The sequence below is a fragment of the Quercus lobata genome, chromosome 10 (assembly GCF_001633185.2).
Source record: "Quercus lobata isolate SW786 chromosome 10, ValleyOak3.0 Primary Assembly, whole genome shotgun sequence".
In the NCBI taxonomy this organism is placed as follows: Eukaryota; Viridiplantae; Streptophyta; class Magnoliopsida; order Fagales; family Fagaceae; genus Quercus; species Quercus lobata.
In genome coordinates, this window is record NC_044913.1 from 9642987 (window position 1) to 9665818 (window position 22832).

At 34.5% G+C, this 22832-nt stretch overlaps 1 protein-coding gene and 1 pseudogene across 1 annotated transcript; both read left to right on the forward strand.

Annotated features, from left to right (window-relative positions):
- Window positions 1–919: 919 nt before the first annotated feature.
- On the forward strand, window positions 920–13076 carry LOC115964312 (annotated as a pseudogene).
- Window positions 13077–16070: 2994 nt separating this feature from the next.
- On the forward strand, window positions 16071–18369 carry LOC115963291. The gene has a single exon (XM_031082248.1). The coding sequence runs from the start codon at window positions 16381–16383 to the stop codon at window positions 17263–17265; it is 885 nt and encodes a 294-aa protein (XP_030938108.1). The 5' UTR covers window positions 16071–16380; the 3' UTR covers window positions 17266–18369.
- The last annotated feature ends 4463 nt before the right edge of the window (window positions 18370–22832 follow it).

The following is a 22832-nucleotide window of genomic DNA, read 5'->3' on the forward strand; positions in this document are numbered from 1 at the left end:
ACATCTCTAAGTTTCGATAGATGCTAGCTGTCGAGCTTTAATGAACAGCACTTTTCACACTTGATTCTTGGACAGACTTGCATGGCTTTAACACTTGAACTTGAAACCTTGTTTCTTGAAGTATTAAACACATCTTAGATCTACCCAAATACAAGTAAAGTGCGTTTTGTCAAAAGATTAGCCAATTAAATAAAATGTTGACATATGTTCCTAACAATGAATCACATATGTCCTAACACTTCCCTGACCCATCATTTCCCTTTTATCGTGCAATTTATGTTCAACTTACTTAATGGGCACTCAAAATACAAGTGTGCTCTACATTCCATACTTTTCTTGTAGAATACATAATTTGGGTCATCAAGTGTAACCCCAATGCAGCATTCTGTCTTGAGTGCCTAATCTATTCCTCATTATTAGCCAACAACAAAATGCACATCCTGTAATAGCTCAAGAGAATCAGATGATTTCCCCCAAGAAGATTTTTACTTTTATTTTCTTGTTTCTAGTTTTGCTGCTTCTACTTTATTAAGTTTGTTGTTAATGAAATTTCTTATTCATAAAAGAATTATTTAAGAAAAAAAACCCTGCAAAACAAGAGAGTAGAAGGGACTCTCACCAAAGTTACTCCACATTTAGGTTCTTTACAATTAGACCAACCACTTCTTGATTGATTGTGGCTTGCCACTTATTGGAGTTGATCGTTTAGACCTTATGTGCTGTCAAATTGGTGGCTTCAGCTTTCTTTACATTCTAATTGCTTCTGCATTTGTGCCAATGCCTTAGCCTGCTTTTATTAGCATAGATTAGAAGGCATACCTTTAGATTTACCAATTTCTAATGAAATATATGTATCCATAGTAAAGCTGTAAAATTGCTTTACTATGTAAACTGTGTCAAAGTGAATTTTGATGACGCAATGTTTGGTGACATAGATGAGGCTGGTATTGGGGTTGTTATTCACAATGCACTTGGCGAAGTCGTGGCCTCCCTTGTTGAGAAGATTCAGAAACCCACCTCAGTGATTGCCCTGGAGCTGCTGGCAGCCAGACGAGCTGCCCTCTTTGCTCAAGAAATTGGTCTTCACCATGTTGTACTTGAGGGTGATTCTGAGTTTGTCAACAACTCCCTAAAGTTTGGTACAAATCTCGGCTCAATGCATGGTCACTTGATTAAGGATATTCTCTTCTATGTAAACTCTTTTCCGAGTATTTCTTTAGGTTTCAGTATATTAGTTATAATTAGAATTTACGATCATCTAAAGTTCTTATGAGAAATTTATTCTTAAAATCTTATATATCCATTTTTGGAATGAGTTGATGTTACTACATTATTAACATTTAAATAAATATTGATAACACAACAAGAAAATAGCCTTATTGCAACGAAATTTTTTGTTGCAATAAGCTTCATATTGTGGCAATAGACTATTGCAACAAAAATTTTGTTGCAATAGATTTTTGTTGCAATAAGTTTGTTACAATAAAGGATTTTTATTATTATTAACAAAAATTTTTTGCAGCAAAAAATATTGTTGCTATAATTTATTGCAACAAAATATTTTTTGCGGTAGATTACTGTAACAATAATTTTTGTTGCAATAAAGTACCTCTAGAAACTTATTGCAACAAATCTCTTTGTTGTGATAGCTAATCACAACAGTAATTTTTGTTGCAATAAACTACTGATGATTTGAAGCCCTAAATTACAAAATAAATTGCAATTAGTGAGTCAGTGGATTGAGATAATACCTGCTCTTTGAACCTCCATGGCCACCATGGCCGGAGCTCTAAGCCCTTCCATTCATCACCAAAAATGCCTCTCTCTAGACCTTCTCTTCTCCTCTCTTCGAGCTCGCCATATCTCTCTCCACATCGAACCACCATGGCCGATTCACTCAAGCTCATTGCTGCTATCAACGGCGGTAGTTTGCTCCTCAACCTCCTCAACCCTCTCCCTTTGAATCGAACCACCATGGCCTCCTTGCTCCGCCGTGGTGATTAACTACCGCCATCTCGAGGTGGCTTCTCACTCTCGGAATCTCACTTTCTCCAAACCCTAAACTCACTCTCCGATCTATGCACATGATAGAAGGGGAGGGTTATTTAAAATTGGGGAAAATAAACGCTATTAGTCTATTGCAATAGTAAGTTATTACAACAAATAAAATACTGATGCAATATATTAGTATTTTAAGTTCTTATTGAAACAAAAAGTAATATACACACATATTTATGCTTATTGCCACTATAATGTCTTTTTGTTGTAATAACTTTGTTGCAAAAGAGCTTTTTTCTTGTAGTGATAATAACGTTCAACCTGCTATGTTGATAGTTTAGTTTTAGTGGGATTTAACCACCTTTTTGCTAATCTTAGATAAGATAAGTCATTACCCACTAGACTTTTGTCTCTATCTTCTAATTTCACTCACTTTTGACTCACTGATTCACTCTTTTTGCTACATAACCAAGATCACTCTCTAGGAGGATATAATTGTGTGGTTTGCATGAATTTTATTCTATGAAACATTAATGTGATTATTATTATTATTATGGTAAACATGGGAATTAGATAAAACTAAATAGCAAAAATAACAGAAGAAACAGAACGATCATCACTCCAGAAACATTTAAATTAAGCAATAACAAAACACCAGTAGGAGGTTCTACAAAAATAACAAAATCCTGGGTAAGATTAACCCCACTCCTTGCAAGAGCATTGGCATAATAATGTGAGCATTGGTATAATAATGTGATTATTTAGTCGTAACAATTTTTTTTTTTTCTTGGGAGTAGTATTCTAGATTAACTAATGGATACCCTTGTGAGTGGCTGCACTAAAGCTATGGTAACAAGGTTTATTGAAGTTGCCCTACTATTAGTGCTTAATTTTGTAGATCATCTTCATAATTAACACTTGGTCCACATGACAAGGCCTACTGAAGTTACTGCCCCTGTAGGAAATGAACTTAATTTTTAAATCCCCTTTGTGAAATGGTCATTTAGAGACATTAAACTTAATAACTATGCTTGGAGATTTTGATTAAACCCAGATGGTACTTAGGCTTAAATTTTTAAAAACAACATTTTCCAAACTCACAGTTCTTAGATTCCACATTTTTCACTAATGGATCACATTCTTGGAAATTTGCAAACCAACAGATTTCTTTAATTATGAGTTTCGTGGAACTTAAAAACTCCTTTCCATAGCCAAGAGCAAGAGTTGGGCTCTCATTGTCAATATATATAAAAAATAAAAAATAAAAAATCATTTAAGTGCATTAAATAACATGATCATTAAATAATTAAAACAAATCCCCTTTGTGAAATGGTCATTTAGAGACATTAAACCAAATAACTATGCTTGGAGACTTTGATTAAACCCAGATGGTACTTAGGCTTAAATTTTTAAAAACAACATTTTCCAAACTCACAGTTCTTAGATTCCACATTTTTCACTAATGGATCACATTCTTGGAAATTTGCAAACCAACAGATTTCTTTAATTATGAGTTTCGTGGAACTTAAAAACTCCTTTCCATAGCCAAGAGCAAGAGTTGGGCTCTCATTGTCAATATATATAAAAAATAAAAAATAAAAAATCATTTAAGTGCATTAAATAACATGATCATTAAATAATTAAAACAAATCCCCTTTGTGAAATGGTCATTTAGAGACATTAAACCAAATAACTATGCTTGGAGACTTTGATTAAACCCAGATGGTACTTAGGCTTAAATTTTTAAAAACAACATTTTCCAAACTCACAGTTCTTAGATTCCACATTTTTCACTAATGGATCACATTCTTGGAAATTTGCAAACCAACAGATTTCTTTAATTATGAGTTTCGTGGAACTTAAAAACTCCTTTCCATAGCCAAGAGCAAGAGTTGGGCTCTCATTGTCAATATATATAAAAAATAAAAAATAAAAAATCATTTACGTGCATTAAATAATTAAAATAAATCAAATGACTATTAAATAAGTCATGTAACTAAAAATAAATGTTTCTCATTTGTTTAAGATGCCATGTAATATAAGTTAAGGGGCAGTAGAAATCCTGATACCCAGAGTCTAAAGTGAGAGAGAAGCAACTACTCCCATGTTACATTATAAAGTAGACAAACAACTTAATTTCCCAATATATATAGTTTAGAATCTTGTCTGAAAAGACTCCCTACTGAGCTCAAAGTCCAAACGTTTCCTTAGCTATTTCATTCTCTGGTGGTGGTGGTGGGAGTGGGTTGACGACTACATGGCTAGCCCGATTGCTCTTCATTTTGTGTGTCACCTAATGGCAGAGAAAACACACAAGAGTAATGAAGAGAAGGGCAACCCATATGATGAAGATGGTGATCTCCTGTGGGGAAAGATCATCAGAGGGTATGAATTGTGTTGATAGAGTTGGGGGAGCGATTGGTATAGGGTGAGAGCTGTTGGAAGTAGAGACTGAGAAAGGCATGTTTTGGGAAGAAGAAGAAAAATAAACTAGGTTGTGGAAGTGAGGGAGAGTGAGGAGTAGTTTCTGCATGTAATAGAGCAAGTCTACGTTGAAAAGCTTATATGAGGCGCAAAAAGCAAAGGTATACAAGAGCTATATATATAGCTTTTAGCTGTACGGACTTTTTCCCAAACGACGAGCATTAGGTTGCTATTGTTGGGCTTAGGCTTGGGCTTGTCTCTGTCTTGGTTGTCTTTGCAATTTGCTGACAAGAAGCCCAAACACGCCATAAAAGGGCCTTGGTTATTTCACTTTCTAAGTTCAAGAAAGTCACCTATATAAGTAAATTGCAACCTCAAAGGACCAAGTGTTAGCATGGCCAACTCACTCGATTTGCCTGAATGAGGTCAAATGTACCCAAACCAAGTCTAGTCTAATGTTTAACCATAAATAAATGTAACATTTGAAATATTTCATTCATGTAGCTCAGTTTGGATAAGTTGACAATTTAGACCTAAGATTTGATCAAATAGGGTACCCAAACGCTATAACAAGTGATACATGATATTGGCCCGGACTAAACATAACCCAAAAAGTCCAAAAAACTCAAGGTTCCACTACAAGAAATTAGCCTTATGGCAACAAAATTTTTTGTTGCAATAAGCTTCATATTGTTGAACTAAACCTCTATTGCAACGAAATTTTTTCGTTGCCCCATTGTTGCGATAAAGTCTATAGCAATAGACTATTGCAACAAAAAATTTGTTTCAATAGATTTTTGTTGCAATAAGTTTGTTGCAATAAAAGATTTTTATTATTATTAAAATAACTTTATTGCAACAAAAAATATTGCTGCTATAATTTATTGCAACAAAGTTTTTGTTGCGATAGGTTACTGTAATAGTAATTTTTGTTGCAATAATGTACATCTGGAAACTTATTGCAGCAAATCTCTTTAAAATTGGAGAAAATAAACGCTATTAGTCTATTGCAATAGTAAGTTATTACAACAAATAAAATATTGATGAAATATATTAGTATTTTAAGTTCTTATTGCAACAAAAAGTAATATACACACGTATTTATGCTTATTGCCACTATAATGTCTTTTTGTTGCAATAACTTTGTTGCAAAAGAGCTTTTTTTCTTGTAGTGTAATCACCATTTCAGTATCAATTTAAATTATGGTATAGTAAAATGATCAAATTCAGTCATATCAAAATGGATAGGACATGAATATGGATGAATCCAAATCTTTTGTCACTCTCTTTCTATTCCATCCCAAGCTTCACATATGAAGATAAGCCAATTGTCCACTTATTCTTAATTTTAATTTTACTTACCTAAAATAAATGATAAAAATAAAAAGAAAAAATCTGAACCATATTCATCCCACCTCCTCTTATTTGCTAATTTATTCCTAACTTGTCCTAATAACATCTTTCCACATACAAGACTACTATGAGATTAATTACTATTAACCAAAATCATAGATGATCACGAACATACATAATATATTATTGACACCTAATGTATCTAAAAAATAAAAATCATTTACCTTATTTGAAGTGTTCCATTTTATACTCTAGCAATCTAGCTTACCACATGTCTTTTGTTTTTTTTTTTTTTTTTTTTTTATAAAATAAACAAAGTTTTTTATTTTATTTTATTTTTTGTTTTTATTTTTTTTAAAGACTCATAACATATAATAATTAGTGAAACATAAAGTACAACACTAAAAGTGGAACATAAAATTATATATATATATATACTAGTTAGGGCAGCACGTGCAAGAGACACGTGCTTGCCGTGGAAAAAAAGTACTGTAGTAATTAAGGTCAATTCTAGATTTTATTTATATTACAAAACAAAGATATTAATCATTTGATTTTTAAAGTATATAAAGATTTACATTAATCAAAAGAGACATTAATTTTAAGAATTTTGATAATTATGTCGTAAAAAGTTAATCTCATTTGTTTAAGAATTTTGATCATCCACAAAGTTAGGGTAGCTATTTAACATATAAATAGTTATTTAACTATAATAGTTTTTTTGTACCTACTTGCTAAAGACAATATATCTATTCACTAAAAACATCTAAAAATGATAACGAATATCATCATCTTCCAACAATAAACAACTGAGTTTTGCTAAGAAATTATAAAAAAAAAAAAAGAAAAAAAAAAGATAACAAAAGGCTTGTGTCATCAAATATCATCATTCTAACTTTCTAAGAATTTTTATCATTTAAAACTCAAAATACGTAAAGAAAATTTTTAGGATGTTAAAATTTAGAAGTAGTAATTTAGACATTACACAATAAAATATTTTAAGAATCATAAGCTTTCATTAGGGTTTAAATGAGAGAATAACAATATGACATATAAGGGAAAAATTTATTGATTTTAAAGTTTAAGGAAAAATTGTAAACTACCCCAAACATAAAGGATGAAAGAACTTTTTTTCCTAAGTTTTTGTTTTTGTTTTTGTTTTTGTGTGCAAAACTATGTGTTTTTACTTAAAATAGTGTGTAAAGAAAAAAATATACAAAAAGTCAACCCAAGAAAATTGTATGTGGAATAGTGAATTTTGGCTCAACAAAGTTGATTAAACCAACAAAAAATTTTCAAAAAACACAACAGAATGACGCAACATTTTCATAATATCTTTATAATTTTGTTATATTTTATTTTAACTTGTAAAGAATTGACAGCTCAGCAGTTTTGAAAATATTGTGACAACATCAAGATATCTTAACATTTTTCACACAAAAAAATGTTATGTCCATGATATTTTCACAACAAATTATAAGTAGTAGGTTACTACAAGTTGTTATTGATGGGCAAAAAAGTAGTTTCATTGGTAAGTTTAAATTAGAACCAATAACAATTTATCATATTTGATTTGTTATGAAAGTTTTGTGAAAATTATTGTGGACAAACCAAAAATAATATAGCAAATATACTACAACTTTATGCATTCACAAAAAAAAAAAAAAAAAAAAAAAAAAAAAAAAAAAAAAAAAACGGCTAGCAAAACAATAAAAGTTAAACAAATCAAAACTACTGTAGCGAAATTACTGTAACTTTTCCCATTCACTCTTTTTATATATATATAGAAATATACATTGCACTTACAATGTAAATTTATATTGTAAACATATAAAAATTGGTAAATGTTGTACACATTTGCAAAATTTGTACAATTTTTTTTTTGCAAATGTATATAATATTTGGTACTTTTTGTGTGTATACAATGTAAGCTTACATTACAAGTAGAAAGTAAACATATAAAGATCCTTTAAAAAAAAAAAAAAAAAAAAAAAAAACTCAAACCAAGTTCGTGAACTTGAAGGAAAAAAAGAGAGGAAAAGGCAAGTCACTAAACCAAAAATACTATTCATAACACTATTCATGAGCTTATTTGCTCTTTTTATATATAGAAAAAAAGAGCACAAATCGATGACTGAAAAAAAACATTACTAAAAAAAAAACGATACTGTACATATTGAACAAACCAAAAGTACTGTAGCTTTTACACATTCACCCAACAAGTGTCACAACATTTTCACAAAACATTTATTTTCAGTTGTGGTTGGTCACAGTTTCATATTTTATTATTTTATTTTGACTTATAAGAAATTGACCTCAATAATTGTGAAAATATTGTGAAATTTATTGTGTCAGTATAACAATATATATGCGAGTTCTTATAAATATTTAAAAGGGAAAAAAAGTACAAATGGAAGACTGAAATTGAAAAAAAAAAAAAAAAGGCTCACTACACCAAAAAAGGCACTGTAGAGGCATTGCCTCTTTTTATATATATAGTTAATAGAAATGGATATATATATATATATATATTTTTTTTTTTAAAAAAAAATTTTTTTTGTGTGTTTGGCAAGATTGGAAGTAGGAAGCACATCCATCTACCTCTTGAGTCATGACATTAGGACAAGAAGTGAAATTTAGACTAATAGCTAGGGGTGTCCACGGGTCGGGTTTGTGCCCAACCCGGACTTGACCCGCTTAGGTCGGGTGGGAGAGAATTAGACCCGCAACCGATCGCCGATCACCACAGGTCGAGTCGGATTGGATTCTAAAAAATGATGGGTCGGTTCGGTTGAAATTGACGAATGGCGGCAATGAGCGGAGGAGAACGAATCGTCATCAAATTTGGTTGGAGGAGAGCAAAACGTCACTGATCTGAGCTTAAACATCGCCGAATCTAAGCCAAAGTTACCGATCTGAGCTTACACCTCACCAATCCGAGCTTAAACGTCATCGATCTGAGTGATTTTTGAGCTTAAATGTCACCGATCTGAGTGATTTTTGAAAAATATTGCCAGATTTGAGCCAAAATCGTCGGATCTAAGTAGATTTGAGCAAAATCGTCGCCGGTCTAAGTGAAAGCTGGCTAATCGTCATCAGATCTTAACGAAGGAGGCTTTCATCTGAAGTGGTGGTCGGGCGGGTCGGGTGGCTGTCGTTTTAGAGGAGAAAACCCATCGCTCGACCCGCCGGAATCGGGTTTGGAGGATTGAGACCTGCCGCCGACCGCCAGAGTTGTCAGGTCGGGTAGCGAGCGGGTCGGTCTGGACGAGTTTCTCGGTTTGGTCGGGTAAACGGGTTGCATGGACACCCCTACTAATAGCGGCATGTGGCCTTTTTAAATGGTATGTGTATAGAAGTTTCCTACTTGTGAACTATTAGCTAGCCAAATTATATAAATATATATATATATATATATATATTTATATAAAAGTTTGTCATTTTCATCCTCTTTCCCCAAGACGGCACCCGCAAATAAGAGGAGTGCAATCTTCACCATTTGTCTTCTTAAAAAATACTAGTAGTTATAATAACAATCTCTCCACATCATGTAAGGCTGTGATGCGGCATATCTAGGAATAACACCAGGCATCTACCATATGCTCTTTGGCATTTCCAAGAGAAAGAAAACCATGCACACCCCACTTTCTGTCTTTCTCTATGCATTGCATGCAATGCAAACACCAACTAGGCTCAAGTTACTCCCCCTTCTTTAAATAGTGAGGGTGTAATATCCTCTCTTTTCATATCTCATCACTCTTGGACCACCAGCATCTCAATATATATTTGCTCCACTCAACACTAATATTGTTTCCTTTCCTAGCTGTAACTTGTAAGTATAATTGCCCTTTTCTTTTCTTTAACTGAAAGTTGGATCAATACTAGTATTTTAATGGAACATTTATGTGGTTTGGCTGCAAGTAATTAATAACACTGTTTGCATATACTGGTTGGTACTTTTTTATGTTTTCAAGAATAATGGGAAGTTATTGAGCTAACTGAGAGACCAACAGGTTGAGCATATATAAAAGCCATAAGAAACCAAGAGAGTGGCTACCTACTGGAGCTTCGACCAACCACCACTGGTCAATTCCGCTTTGGGGCCACCCCTTACTCTACCATTATTATAGGGGTATGGGGTTCGAGACAAAGAAAGATCAAGGCAGCATATCAGTTTTTCCTTTATACTTTACTTGGATCTGTTTTTATGCTATTAGCTATTCTGTTGATTCTTCTCCAAACAGGAACCACCGCATTGTTGGTTATAGGTACGCAGTGGTTACAGGGGCAAACAAGGGCATTGGTCTTGAAACTGTTCGGCAACTTGCATCTCAAGGTGTGACAGTTGTTTTGACAGCTCGAAATGAGAAGAGGGGGATGTAGTCTTTGCTGAAGCTCCAGGAGTTGGATTTGTCAATTATAGTCTTTCATCAGCTCGATGTTTTGGAGCCAGTTAGCATCAAGTCCTTGGCCAATTTCATCCAGGAAAAATTTGGCAGGCTTGATATCTTGGTAAGGATGAAATTCTTTACATCTTTTTTTTTTTTTTTTTTTAAATTTTTTTTATATTTCTAATTGTTACATCAAGTTGGAGAGGGTGTTCAAACCGTTATTCTCTTCATAAATAACAGTTTTACTGAATTACAAGGCTCTTAATAAATTCTTTCCAATTAGAACCTTATACCAACCATTCAAGTAAAATGTATTGCCAAATTATTAAGTGTATGTGGGATTTTAGGATGAAATTCTTTCCAATTTGAATCTTATACCAACTATTCAATTAAAGTGTATAACTAGGCAAGTTATTTCAAGGGTACGTGGGATTTTGCTGAAATCTCTTTTAGCACATTACTTTATGTGTATATCTATTTGTATGAAAATGAGATGCAGTGACTTCACAATCAGTTAATGCCTCCAAAAGTTCCTTGATGAAATTTGTATGAACACTTTCTTCTCAAATCATTCAGTATGTTGCCTAAATTGTATACACTTTTTTTTGTCCTTGCCATTAACTCTTTACCTCCATGGTTTTCAGACTCGGACTGTTCATTGAACCGTAAAAGGAAGAGGTTCAAGGTTTTTGAGGTCGAACCGAGATCGAACCGGGGTCGAACCGTGATGACGTCATAATTAATTTAATAATTATTTTAAATATATATAAAACATTAAATTAATAAAAAAAATAGAAAAATTAACTAAAATAGTCCAAAACAAATATATATAGTATTTTTTTATAACATAACTTTCATAATACAAATAAAAATTATTAAATTCTAAAAAAATATAAATAGCTATTGAGTTTCTAAATTATTTTTAAGTCATGACAAAGCATACTTTTTTTTAACTGAAGAAGGTAGATGACAAAGCATACTTTAGTACCCAATAATTTTTATTTTATGAAACCCAAAAAAATAGTTAAGAGACAAATTAGTTTATTTACTCATAGCCAAGCCCATTTGACTGTGGGTTTTTTTTTTTTTTTTTTTCCCAAGCCCATTTGAATAGTTACCAGTCACCATTTATCATGAATTTAAAAAAAAATAATAATAAAAAACTAGATCTGACTCCATGCATTTATTGTTAAAGTTAAATAAATAATAAAACCCAAGAAGAAGTGCTTGACAGCAAAGCAAGCATTATATTGTGACAGCAAGTAACTGAAGTAAGCACGCAGCAGCAATGCCAGCAAAGAAGTCTCCGGAAGCAGTGAAGAAGTGAAGAAGTCTACAACATTTTTAGCAATATTTTCACAATAAAATTTATGTAAAAAATTGTTATTAGTTCTAATTTAAATCCACAATTAAAATTATTTTTTTATTCACCAATATTAATTAATAACAATCTATTACTTAAGATTTATTGTGAAATATTGTGAAAATATTATAGTACTATCATTTAATTGTGAATTTTTATTCTTTTTACTTTCTTTCCGTCCATACGTTTCTTTTCCTTTTCTTTTCTTTTTTTTTTTTTCTCTTGGTTTTTCTACTCCACACACGTATCCCCATCCCCACTGACCCACTCCTCTCAAGTCTCATCAAGTTTTTATTTTTCTATACTCTTCCTCTAGTGTCCATAGCGTCCTCTCTGCTTTTATTTTTCTTTCTTCATCTCTAGCTCTCTTTGTCTCATTCTCTTTCTCTTATACTCTCACCCTATCACACACACATTACCAGCGGAGAACAAAGCCGGAATTTAAAGCTTGATTCGCCCAAGAGAAGAGTTTTTAAGAGAGGGAGCTGCGTGATGTACTCTAAGAGAGAAGAAGAAGAAACATAAAGACATGCTATGTTTCTCTGGAGATGGCAGTGGCAGTGTTTATGAAGACATGATGTCCTTCCATCAGTTGTGTTTCTTTTTCTATTGTTTTTCTGTGTTTTTTTTTATTTATTTTAAAAATGCAGATTCAAAGGGAAGCAGGAGCAGGGAACCGTGAGAAGCGGTTTGATCAGGGTTCTCAGAACCGTGAGGTCCGACCGCGATTCGCACGGATCCCTGTTTTTTTTCCTATAGAACGGTTCTTGATGCTAAAAGAGCCGCAAAGATAAACGGTTTGAGATTTTTCCGGTCAGACCGTACGGTCCGGTCCGGGTTTCAAAACCTTGTTTACCTCATAGACATTGGATATCACGAATAATCGTGATAGGCTGATAGGCATACTTGAAAATTAGCTCGATGTGAAAACCTTTGACCGCTTAGATCATTCATTATGAATTCTGATAATTTATAATTATGTGATTTGACACAATAATTTATAATGCCTTTATTATGAATTCTGATATTTAAAAAAGTTCACCAACTTTAGGTGCAATGAGTGATCCATTAACTATGTACCAAAAAAAAAAAAAAAGTTTACATAAACTTTAGTTTGTGTAATGAATCATTAACCATCTTTCATTAATTAATAAATGTAATATGACTTTCCTTTGACTTTTACAGGTTAATAATGTTGGAGCTTCTGGAGTTGTGGTTGATGAGGAAGGCCTAAAGGCCTTACACATAGACCTCTCATCCTGGGTAAGTTCATAAAAATAAAGACAGTAATTTTGATGCATGCCTTGTTCAAACCGATATTCGTAACTACTACTTCAATGTAGCTCTCAGGACAGGCTTACAAGTTGATTGAACTTCACGAAGTGATTAAAACAAATTATGAGAAAGCAGAAGAATGCTTGAATACTAATTACCATGGTGTGAGAAGAGTAATAGAAGCTCTCCTACCACTATTACAGCTTTCCCCTACAGGAGCAAGGATAGTAAATGTGTCCTCCCTCAGGAGTGAGCTAAAGGTAAAAGGTTAACCTTCCTCTACCTATACATATATTCAACATTTAGCCTTGTACCAATTGTCATTGTGTGTTCCCAAAGTTCCCTTAATGGACAAGGCTTGAAATTGGGCTCACAACTTACTTGTATAGTGGGCTTAGTGTTTCTTACTAAGGGTGGTTCCTTGCCCAGCAACCCAATGACATCCCTCAGCTCTCACAAGCTCCTTCTTTTCATTTCTAAGTTGCTCCCCCTTTTGGTGGTACTAGCTCTCTCTCTCTCTCTCTCCTCTACTCTCTATTTTCTCCCCCGAATTGCCAACCCCTTTCTCTTCACTCACTTCCCCTATTTATAGCTTGAGGTTGGTGGAGGTTTCATGATTGCGTTATGGTCTTACTCGTGTGTGTGGGGTCCAATTTGATTATTCCTAACAAGGGATAAGCTCTATCGAAACAGAGGTGATGGTGTAACGTCCCAATCAGACCCAAAAAAAAAAAAAAAAGGATAAAAGTCAGATTTTTAATGGTTCCCACGTGCCTCCCAACTACCCCACCTAACCCCCTTCCCCACCACTCATTTAACTCATCTCTTTACTCTTTGGCCGGCTCACTCTTCCTTTCTTTTCATTTTTTGTTTTCTCTCATACACTCCTCTACTCTTACATCCTCTCTCATCGGCACTTCCACACCACCACCATTTCCACCATCATTTTCCGGCAAGATCACCGGAAAATTCTTGTGAACCTATAAACACCTTCACATCCTTTTATTTGAGGTAAAAGTTTCTAATCTTTTTGATGGGTTTTACACTTTTGCTTGAGGTTATTTTTATCTTAGCTTTAATAATGATACCCATGTGATTTATGAGCATTGGAAATGATATTTATGTGTTTATATGTATGGGTTTTGTATTGGTGGAATTATTTGATGAGTGGGTATATGGTTTGTGCTAATGGTGACTGTTTAAGGTTTATTTATGGTTGAAAATTTAGGGGTTTTGAGTTATAACATGTGATGGCTGGTTAATCTAATTTTCCATTGCCATTGGGTTTATTTGGAGTTAGTTGAAGTTCTAAATTTCTTGTCTTGGAGGATATATTGATTTTGCTTTCATGGGTCTCTTAATGATATAGTGTAAATTTTATGGAAGCTAGTTATGATGTTGGAGATGATATTAAATGGGTTAACTTTATAAATTAGAGTTTATGCCTTGTGAATCAATTTGTTGAGAAACTATGGAAGTGGAATATATTATTATTGATGAGGTTAAATACTAGGCTTGCCTAATTAAGTGATTATTTGGCAATTCCTAAATTGTGGCTAGATGCAATTTCAAGCTCTATACTTATTGTGATAGGTTTACTTGATATTGTTTACGTTCTAGCTAATCTCCTTGGAGCTTGGAGAATTAGGATTTTGTGGTTGTGAGGTAAGTAGCTTTTTAATGGGATTTTTGAAAAATAACCATGTTGCATAAATGATATTTTTGGGTTAGACACACTTTTGGAAACTACCTATGGAAATTATATTTTCCTAAAACTATTGTGTCATAACCTTAATATATGTATGATTATATATGAAAATGCATCATATTTGGTATTGCATTTGGGGAAATGCATGAATTGTTGATATGGAAAAATGAGCATCTTTTATTTAATCTTTGATAAGGAATTCATGGATTTTATGGTATATTAGAAAATTTAAAGATGCTTATCTTGTCTTGTTATGTGGGAAATTGTTAGAAAATCTTTTGACAAGAATGAAGTTGAAAACCTTACAAACTTTGTGGAAGTTAGATTATTTAAGGTTTTTCTGAAACTATCTGGCTATGAACTATGTATTTGAAAGGAAGTGTATACCTGTGAGCTTTATGTGGTTTTAACACCATGCCATGTGTGATTTCCCGGTGATCACCTGATTTGGTTTCTGTAATCTTTGTGACTATAGAATCAGATCCAGGTCAGTTCCCTTTCACATTGGATGGCGCGTTCTTCCCTGCTGTCCATGGGGGGAAGAGGTTCCTTGATTGTGTATGGGTGAGGCTGCTGCCCATGGGGCCAAGAGACCACATGCAAGAGAGGTCCTATTTGACGCGCTCTCTCTACCCCCCATGGGGGGAGAGAAAAACCTTGAGGGTATGGGTGAGGCTACTGTCCATGGGGCCAAGAGTCTGCATACCAGAGAGGACAATATCATGCCAATTGTGAATGGGTGGATCCCCTGACCGGTCTATGTAGTAGTGTGGTATATTTGTGATAAATTACCGTATGTTAGATTTTATGGCTTTGGAAATTATATTGTTGGTGCTCACAAATTATAGTATATAATTTCAAGGTATTTACTTTGAGAAACGTTGTGATTCATTATTTAATCATTCGTGTCATATTATTATTATTGAAGATGAAACTTGCATTTTCCCCACCCCCATTAATTATGCTACTTACTGGGTGTTAGCTCATCCCACCTTTTAACAGTTTTTCAGATTTATAAGCTATACCTTGGGTATGGAGCTTACTTCTTTGGTGATGATTAGAGTGCTATGTTAAATTTGGAGACTCTTGCTGTAAATGGTTGGTGACTTGATCTTGCTACGTTCAACGAGACCTTAGTTAATTCTATTGGAGGTGGGTTACTTAAGGTTTGTTAGCCTTTGGCGTGGTAGGCTTAGACTTGATGTTAAGGTCCTTATTCTTGATAAAATTGTGACCTTGTGTAATTTAATCAAAGTTTTGTAATATATTCATAAACATTGTGAAGGCACATGATTTTTAGTTATTTTTTGTAAATGTGTTATAGAGCTCTGACTTGTAATGTGGAGATTTGAGTATGGTTATATATTCCTACCTTGTGGAAAAGAAAGGAAAATAAAGATCTCCTATAGTTTGATTTGCCAAAAAGGAAAAATTTACAGGTACCCTTAGGATGTATTTCTCATGCTTTGGACCCTTTTGGGTTTGGGGCGTGACAGTTATGGTATCAGAGCTTAGGTTATGATTCTGTAGACTTTTGAAAATAGGAATTGGTTTTGATCTAAGTCAGAGCATTAGGGGTTTGATGAATTCTTTATTTTGTACCTTTGTTTCAGCTTCCACCTGCTATTCCTTTTTCCTTATCTATCTTTTCTATGCTAACCTTCTATGTTGCCTTGTGATTTACTTGCTCGTTTCTTGGGTATAGGTATAGGTACCTTGGTACACTATGCCTTCTAAAAAGAAAGCACTTAAAGTAAGGCATGTAGATGAGGTTACAGCTCTAGAGCATGGCCTTAGGCAATGCCAAGAGCATGAGAGATTTGTCACTCTTGATGGTGGTGAGATTGATGAGGTGGTAGACAGGATCTATGCTAGGATTACTAGATCGGTCCAGGGTAGTGAGTGTAGGTAGGAGGGTTATTCTTTTGGGGAGTTCCATAAGCAAAAACCCTCGAACTTTTAATGGTGAACCTGACCTAGTGGCAGCAGAGAATTGGTTGCTAAAGATGGAAAAGTTAGTGGGAGCCCTGAACTACTTGATTTTGAAGTTATTGGTTTCTACCCCTGTAGGTGGTACTTTAATGACTAATCTTGTGCTTAAGTATTGTATTGTTTGTATTGAGGGTAGAGAGTTATCAGCTGACTTGGTGACATTAGATATGCATGATTTTGATGTCATTTTGGGCATGGATTGGTTGGCTTCTTACCATGCTAGTATGCATTGTTTTGAGAAAGAGGTGGTGTTTAGACCTCCAGGTGAATTAGAATTTCTATTTAAGGCTTCATGTTTGCCTTTTTTGCCTCGTGTGATATCATGCATACAAGCAAACCACTTCCTTAGAAAGGGATGTCGAGGATTCCTTGCTAGCGTAGTGGATTTACAAAGTGGAGAATTGGAGATAGGAGACATTACTATTGTGAGGGAATTTTCAGATGTTTTTCCTGATGATCTACCTGGGTTGCCCCTGGATCGTGAGATTGAGTTCTCTATTAATCTCCTTCCTGGCACTACACCAATTTCTAAGGCACCATATAGGATGGCACCCATAGAGTTGAAAGAACTTAAGGAGCAATTGGTAGAATTGCTGGACAAGGGGTTTATTCGCCCTAGTGCCTCGCCTTGGGGAGCTCTAGTTTTATTTGTTAAGAAAAATGATGGCTCTATGAGGTTGTGCATTGATTACCATGAGCTAAATAGAGTTACCATTAAGAATAAATACCATTTGACTCATATTGATGACTTATTAGACTAGTTGCAAGGAGCACAAGCCTTTTCTAAGATTGATTTTCGTTCTGGTTACTACTAGTTAAAGATTAAGGGTGAGGACATACTGAAAACAACTTTCGGACTAGATATGATCATTATGAATTTTTGGTGATGTCGTTTAGATTAACTAATGCCCCTGTTGCTTTTATGGATTTGATGAATAGCGTATTTCATAAGTACTTGGATCACTTTGCCATTATGTTCATTGATGATATTTTGATTTATTCTAAGAGTCAAGAAGAGCAGGAAGAACACTTGAAAATTGTTTTACATATTCTAAGAGGAAGGAAGTTGTATGCTAAACTAAAGAAGTGTGAATTTTGGTTGTATCAAGTAGTGTTCTTGGGTCATGTGAGAAAATCTTCCAAGAGCTAAAGTGGAGATTGGCCATAGCTCCAGTGTTAACTATTCCTTCAGGTACGAGTGGTATTGTCATTTATAGTGATGCTTCTCATAAGGGACTTGGTTGTGTGTTGAAGCAAATGGGAAGGTTGTGGTTTATGCCTCTCGTCAGTTGAAAAATTATGAGAAAAATTACCCCACTCATGACTTGGAGTTGGCCACAGTTGTTTTTACTTTGAAAATTTGGAGACATTATTTGTATGGGGAAAGATATGAGATTTTCATTGGATCATAAAAGTTTAGAGTATTTATTTAACTAGAATGAGCTAAATATGGGACAACGGAGATGGTTGGAACTGGTTAAGGATTATGATTGCTCTATTAATTGTCATCCTGGTAAGGCTAATGTTGTAACTGATGCTCTTAGTAGAAAGCTTTCAAGTTTTTTAGTTGCTTTGCTAACTACTCGAAAGGAAATTATTCGTGATCTTGAAAGGATGGAGATTGAAGTTGTTATGGGCCATTTTGAGGCCTACTTGGTTAGTTTGAGTGTTCAACCAACTTTGGTAGAGAGAATTAAATTGTCATAGGCCAATGACTCGCATTTAAAGAAAATCATGGATGAGGTGCATAGTGGAAAGAAAATCTAAATTTCTAGTTCTGAGGATGGTGTTTTGAGATTTGGGAGTAGACCTTGTGTGCCAAGTGATCTATTGATTAAAAAAAAGAAGAGATTTTAGAGGAAGCGCACTATTCCCTATATACAATACATCTGGCTAGTACAAAGATGTACCATGATCTTCGTGAAAACTTTAGGTGGAATAATATGAAAAGAGAGATTGCTCACTTTATAGAGCAATGTTTGACTTGTTAGCATGTTAAGGTGTTGCACCAACGACCCTCATGTTTGTTGCAACCACTTCCTATTCCCTAATGGAAGTGGGAGAAAATTACTATGGATTTTGTTTCAGGATTGTTGAGGTCTCCTAAGGGTTATGATGCTTTTTGGGTGATTGTTGATAGAATGACAAAATCAGCTCATTTTCTCCCTATTCGGATGAACTACTCCCTTGATTAGTTAGTTCAGCTCTATGTTGATGAGATTATCAGACTTCATGGAGTACGTGCTTCTATTGTTTTAGATAGAGATCCAAGGTTTACTTCTCATTTTTGGGGTGGTGTGCAAAAGGCCTTGGGTACTAGATTGAATTTTAGCACAACTTTCCACCTTTAGACACATGGACAGTCTGAAAGGACTATTCAAACTTTAGAAGATATGTTGAGAGCATGTGTTTTGGATTTTAAAGGGAGTTGGGCTAGTCACTTACCTTTGGTGGACTTTGCTTACAATAATAGTTACCATTCAAGTATTAGAGCAGCACCTTATGAGGCTTTGTATGGGAAAAAGTGTAGATCCCCAATTTGTTGGGATGATGTTGGAGAACAAAAAATCTTGGGGCCAAAGATTATTCAGAGGACTTGTGAAAAGGTAAATTAGATTCGTGATAGACTACGAGCAGCCCAAAGTAGATAGAAAAGCTATCATGACATTAAAGGAAGGCTTTGGAACTTGAAATTGGAGATAAAGTTTTCCTACGGGTTGCACCAATGAAAAGGATAATGAGATTTGGTAAGAAGGGTAAGTTAAGCCCTAGGTTTGTAGGGCCTTTTGAGGTCTTGGAGAGAGTGGACGAAGTTGCGTGTAGAATTGCCCTACCACCGGGCTTGTTAGGAATTCATAATGTTTTCCATGAGTCTATGTTAAGGAAATACATTCTGGACCCTTCACATGTTTTGAGCTATGAGCCTATTCAAATTAGAGATGTTTTGTCATATGAAGAAATTCAAGTAGAGATTTTGAATCTTAAGGAGCAAGTGCTACGCAATAGAACAATATCTTGGGTAAAGGTGTTTTGGAAGGATGCATGAGGACGTTATGTTGTCAAGATACCTAAACCTTTATCAAGATCAAGGTATGCAAAATTTCGAGGACAAAATTTTTATAAGAGGGGAAGAAAGTAACGTCCCAGTTAGACCCAAAAAAGAAAAAAGAAAAAAGGATAAATGTCAAATTTTTAATGGTTCCCACGTGCCTCCCGACTACCCCACCTAACCCCCTTCCCCACCACTCATTTCACTCATCTCTTTACTCTTTGGCCGGCTCACTCTTCCTTTCTTTTCATTTTTTGTTTTCTCTCATACACTTCTCTACTCTTACATCCTCTCTCACTGGCACTTCCACACCACCACCATTTCCACCATCATTTTCCGGCAAGATCACCGGAAAATTCTTGTGAACCTATAAACACCTTCACATCCTTTTATTTGAGGTAAAAGTTTCTAATCTTTTTGATGGGTTTTACACTTTTGCTTGAGGTTATTTTTATCTAAGCTTTAATAATGATACCCATGTGATTTATGAGCATTGGAAGTTGATAGTTTTTAGACCCCTTAAAAACACAATTGGATTAACCTAGGTAATTAGCCAAGTTGTTACTTAGTCCAAATTCCAAATCTAGGTTATCACAATCAAACAATCATATCATGCAAAGTAACGGAAAGATAAATAACACAAAGATATGATCACCCAGGAAACCAAACCGATAAAATCCTGGGGAGGATTTAACCTAGCTATCCTCAAGGTAAACTTGAATCCACTATGAAAGAATCGAAGTTGTTCAACAGGACTTAGACCACTAACATCCTATTGCTACCCACCAGTAGAAACTTACTGACACGACCACGTGCAAGCTCCTAAACCACGGACTCCTTCTTTCTTGGATTCTCCAGCAAGTACAAGCACACCCGCTTGTGTTTCTTTAAGTTCTTATGGCAGCAACTGAATGATCATCAAGCTCTTGAAGAAATCTCCTTCTTGATAATCCTAAGCTTGTGTAAAGGAAAACTCCTCACAGATCTCACAAGAGATTTACATAAACAGCAATATGAGCAACACTAAAACGTGGCTAGGGTTTGCCTTATATACCTGGGGCAAATTACCAAAACCTAAATGTTTTAAAACAAACTAGGGCTGAGTTGGAATTCTGCAGAAAACACATCTGACCCGATTTTCGATTGATTGAGCCTAAGCTTCAATCGATCGAACCAGGTCGAGAAGCAATATTAATTTTTGCATCAGCTTGTTCCAACTTTACATAAATGAACCAACTTTGAGCAAGTCTAAACACAACTAAACATTTTGTTTTGATCATGGTTTGCCAACAATACACATTAGAGTTCTAAATATATAAAATCCTAAGTCTTTAGAACCTAACAGAAGTGATTTTTCTGTATTTATATGTATGGGTTTTGTATTGGTGGAATTATTTGATGAGTGGTATATGGTTTGTGCTAATGGTGACTACTTAAGGTTTATTTATGGTGGAAAATTTAGGGGTTTTGAGTTATAACATGTGATGGTTGGTAAATCTAATTTTCCATTGCCATTGGGTTTATTTGGAGTTAGTTGAAGTTCTAAATTTCTTGTCTTGGAGGATATATTGATTTGCTTTCATGGGTCTTTTAATGATATAGTGTAAATTTTATGGAAGCTAGTTATGATGTTGGAGATGATATTAAATGGGTTACTTTATAAATTGGAGTTTATGCCTTGTGAATCGATTTGTTGAGAAACTATGGAAGTGGAATATATTATTATTGATGAGGTTACATACTAGGCTTGCCTAATTAAGTGATTATTTGGCAATACCTAAATTGTGGCTAGATGCAATTTCAAGCTCTATACTTATTGTGATAGGTTTACTTGATATTGTTGAGGTTCTAGCTAATCTCCTTGGAGCTTGGAGAATTAGGATTTTGTGGTTGTGAGGTAAAGTAGCTTTTTAATGGGATTTTTGAAAAATAACAATGTTGCATAAATGATGTTTTTGGGTTAGACACACTTTTGGAAACTACCTATGGAAATTATATTTTCCTAAAACTATTGTGTTATAACCTTAATATATGTATGATTATATATGAAAATGCATCATATTTGGTATTACATTTGGGGAAATGCATGAATCATTGATATGGAAAAATGAGCATCTTTTATTTAATCTTTGATAAGGAATTCATGGATTTTATGGTATATTAGAAAATTCGAAGATGCTTATCTTGTCTTTTTATGTGGAAAATTGTTAGAAAATCTTTTGACAAGAATGAAGTTGAAAACCTTACAAACTTTGTGGAAGTTAGATTATTTAAGGTTTTTCTGAAACTATCTGGCTATAAACTATGTATTTGAAAGGAAATGTATACCTGTGAGCTTTATGTGGTTTTAACACCATGCCATGTGTGATTTCCTAGTGATCACCTGATTTGGTTTCCGTAATCTTTTTGATGATGGAATCAGATCCAGGTCAGTGCCCTTTCACATTGGATGACGCGTTCTTCCCTGCTGTCCATGGGGGGAAGAGGTTCCTTGATTGTCTATGGGTGAGGCTGCTGCCCATGGGGCCAAGAGACCACATGCAAGAGAGGTCCTATTTGACGCGCTCTCTCTGCCCCCCATAAGGGGAGAGAAAAACCTTGAGGGTATGGGTGAGGCTACTGTCCATGGGGCCAAGAGTCTGCATACCAGAGAGGACAATATCATGCCAGTTGTGAATGGGTGGATCCCCTGACCGGTCTATGTGGTAGTGTGGTATATTTGTGATAAATTACCGTATGTTAGATTTTATGGTTTTGGAAATTATATTGTTGGTGCTCACAAATTATAGTATATAATTTCAAGGTATTTACTTTGAGAAACGTTGTGATTCATTATTTAATCATTCTTGTCATATTATTATTATTGAAGATGAAACTTGCATTTCCCCCACTCCCATTAATTATGCTACTTACTGGGCGTTAGCTCATCCCACCCTTTAACAGTTTTTTAGATTTATAAGCTATACCTTGGGTATGGAGCTTACTTCTTTGGTGATGATTAAAGTGCTATGTTAAATTTGGAGACTCTTGCTGTAAATGGTTGGTGACTTGATCTTGCTATGTTCAATGAGACCTTAGTTAATTCTATTGGAGGTGGGTTGCTTGAGGTTTGTTAGCCTTTGGCGTGGTAGGCTTAGACTCGATGTTAAGGTCCTTATTCTTGATAAAATTGTTACCTTGTGTAATTTAATCAGAGTTTTGTAATATATTCATAAACATTGTGGAGGCATATGATTTTTAGTTATTGTTTGTAAATGTGTTATAGAGCTTTGACTTGTA

Bases quoted from the DNA above. Each gene is read 5' to 3' on its own strand.
- LOC115963291 (XM_031082248.1), top strand. From the start codon at position 16,381: ATGCTAGGATTACTAGATCGGTCCAGGGTAGTGAGTGTAGGTAGGAGG.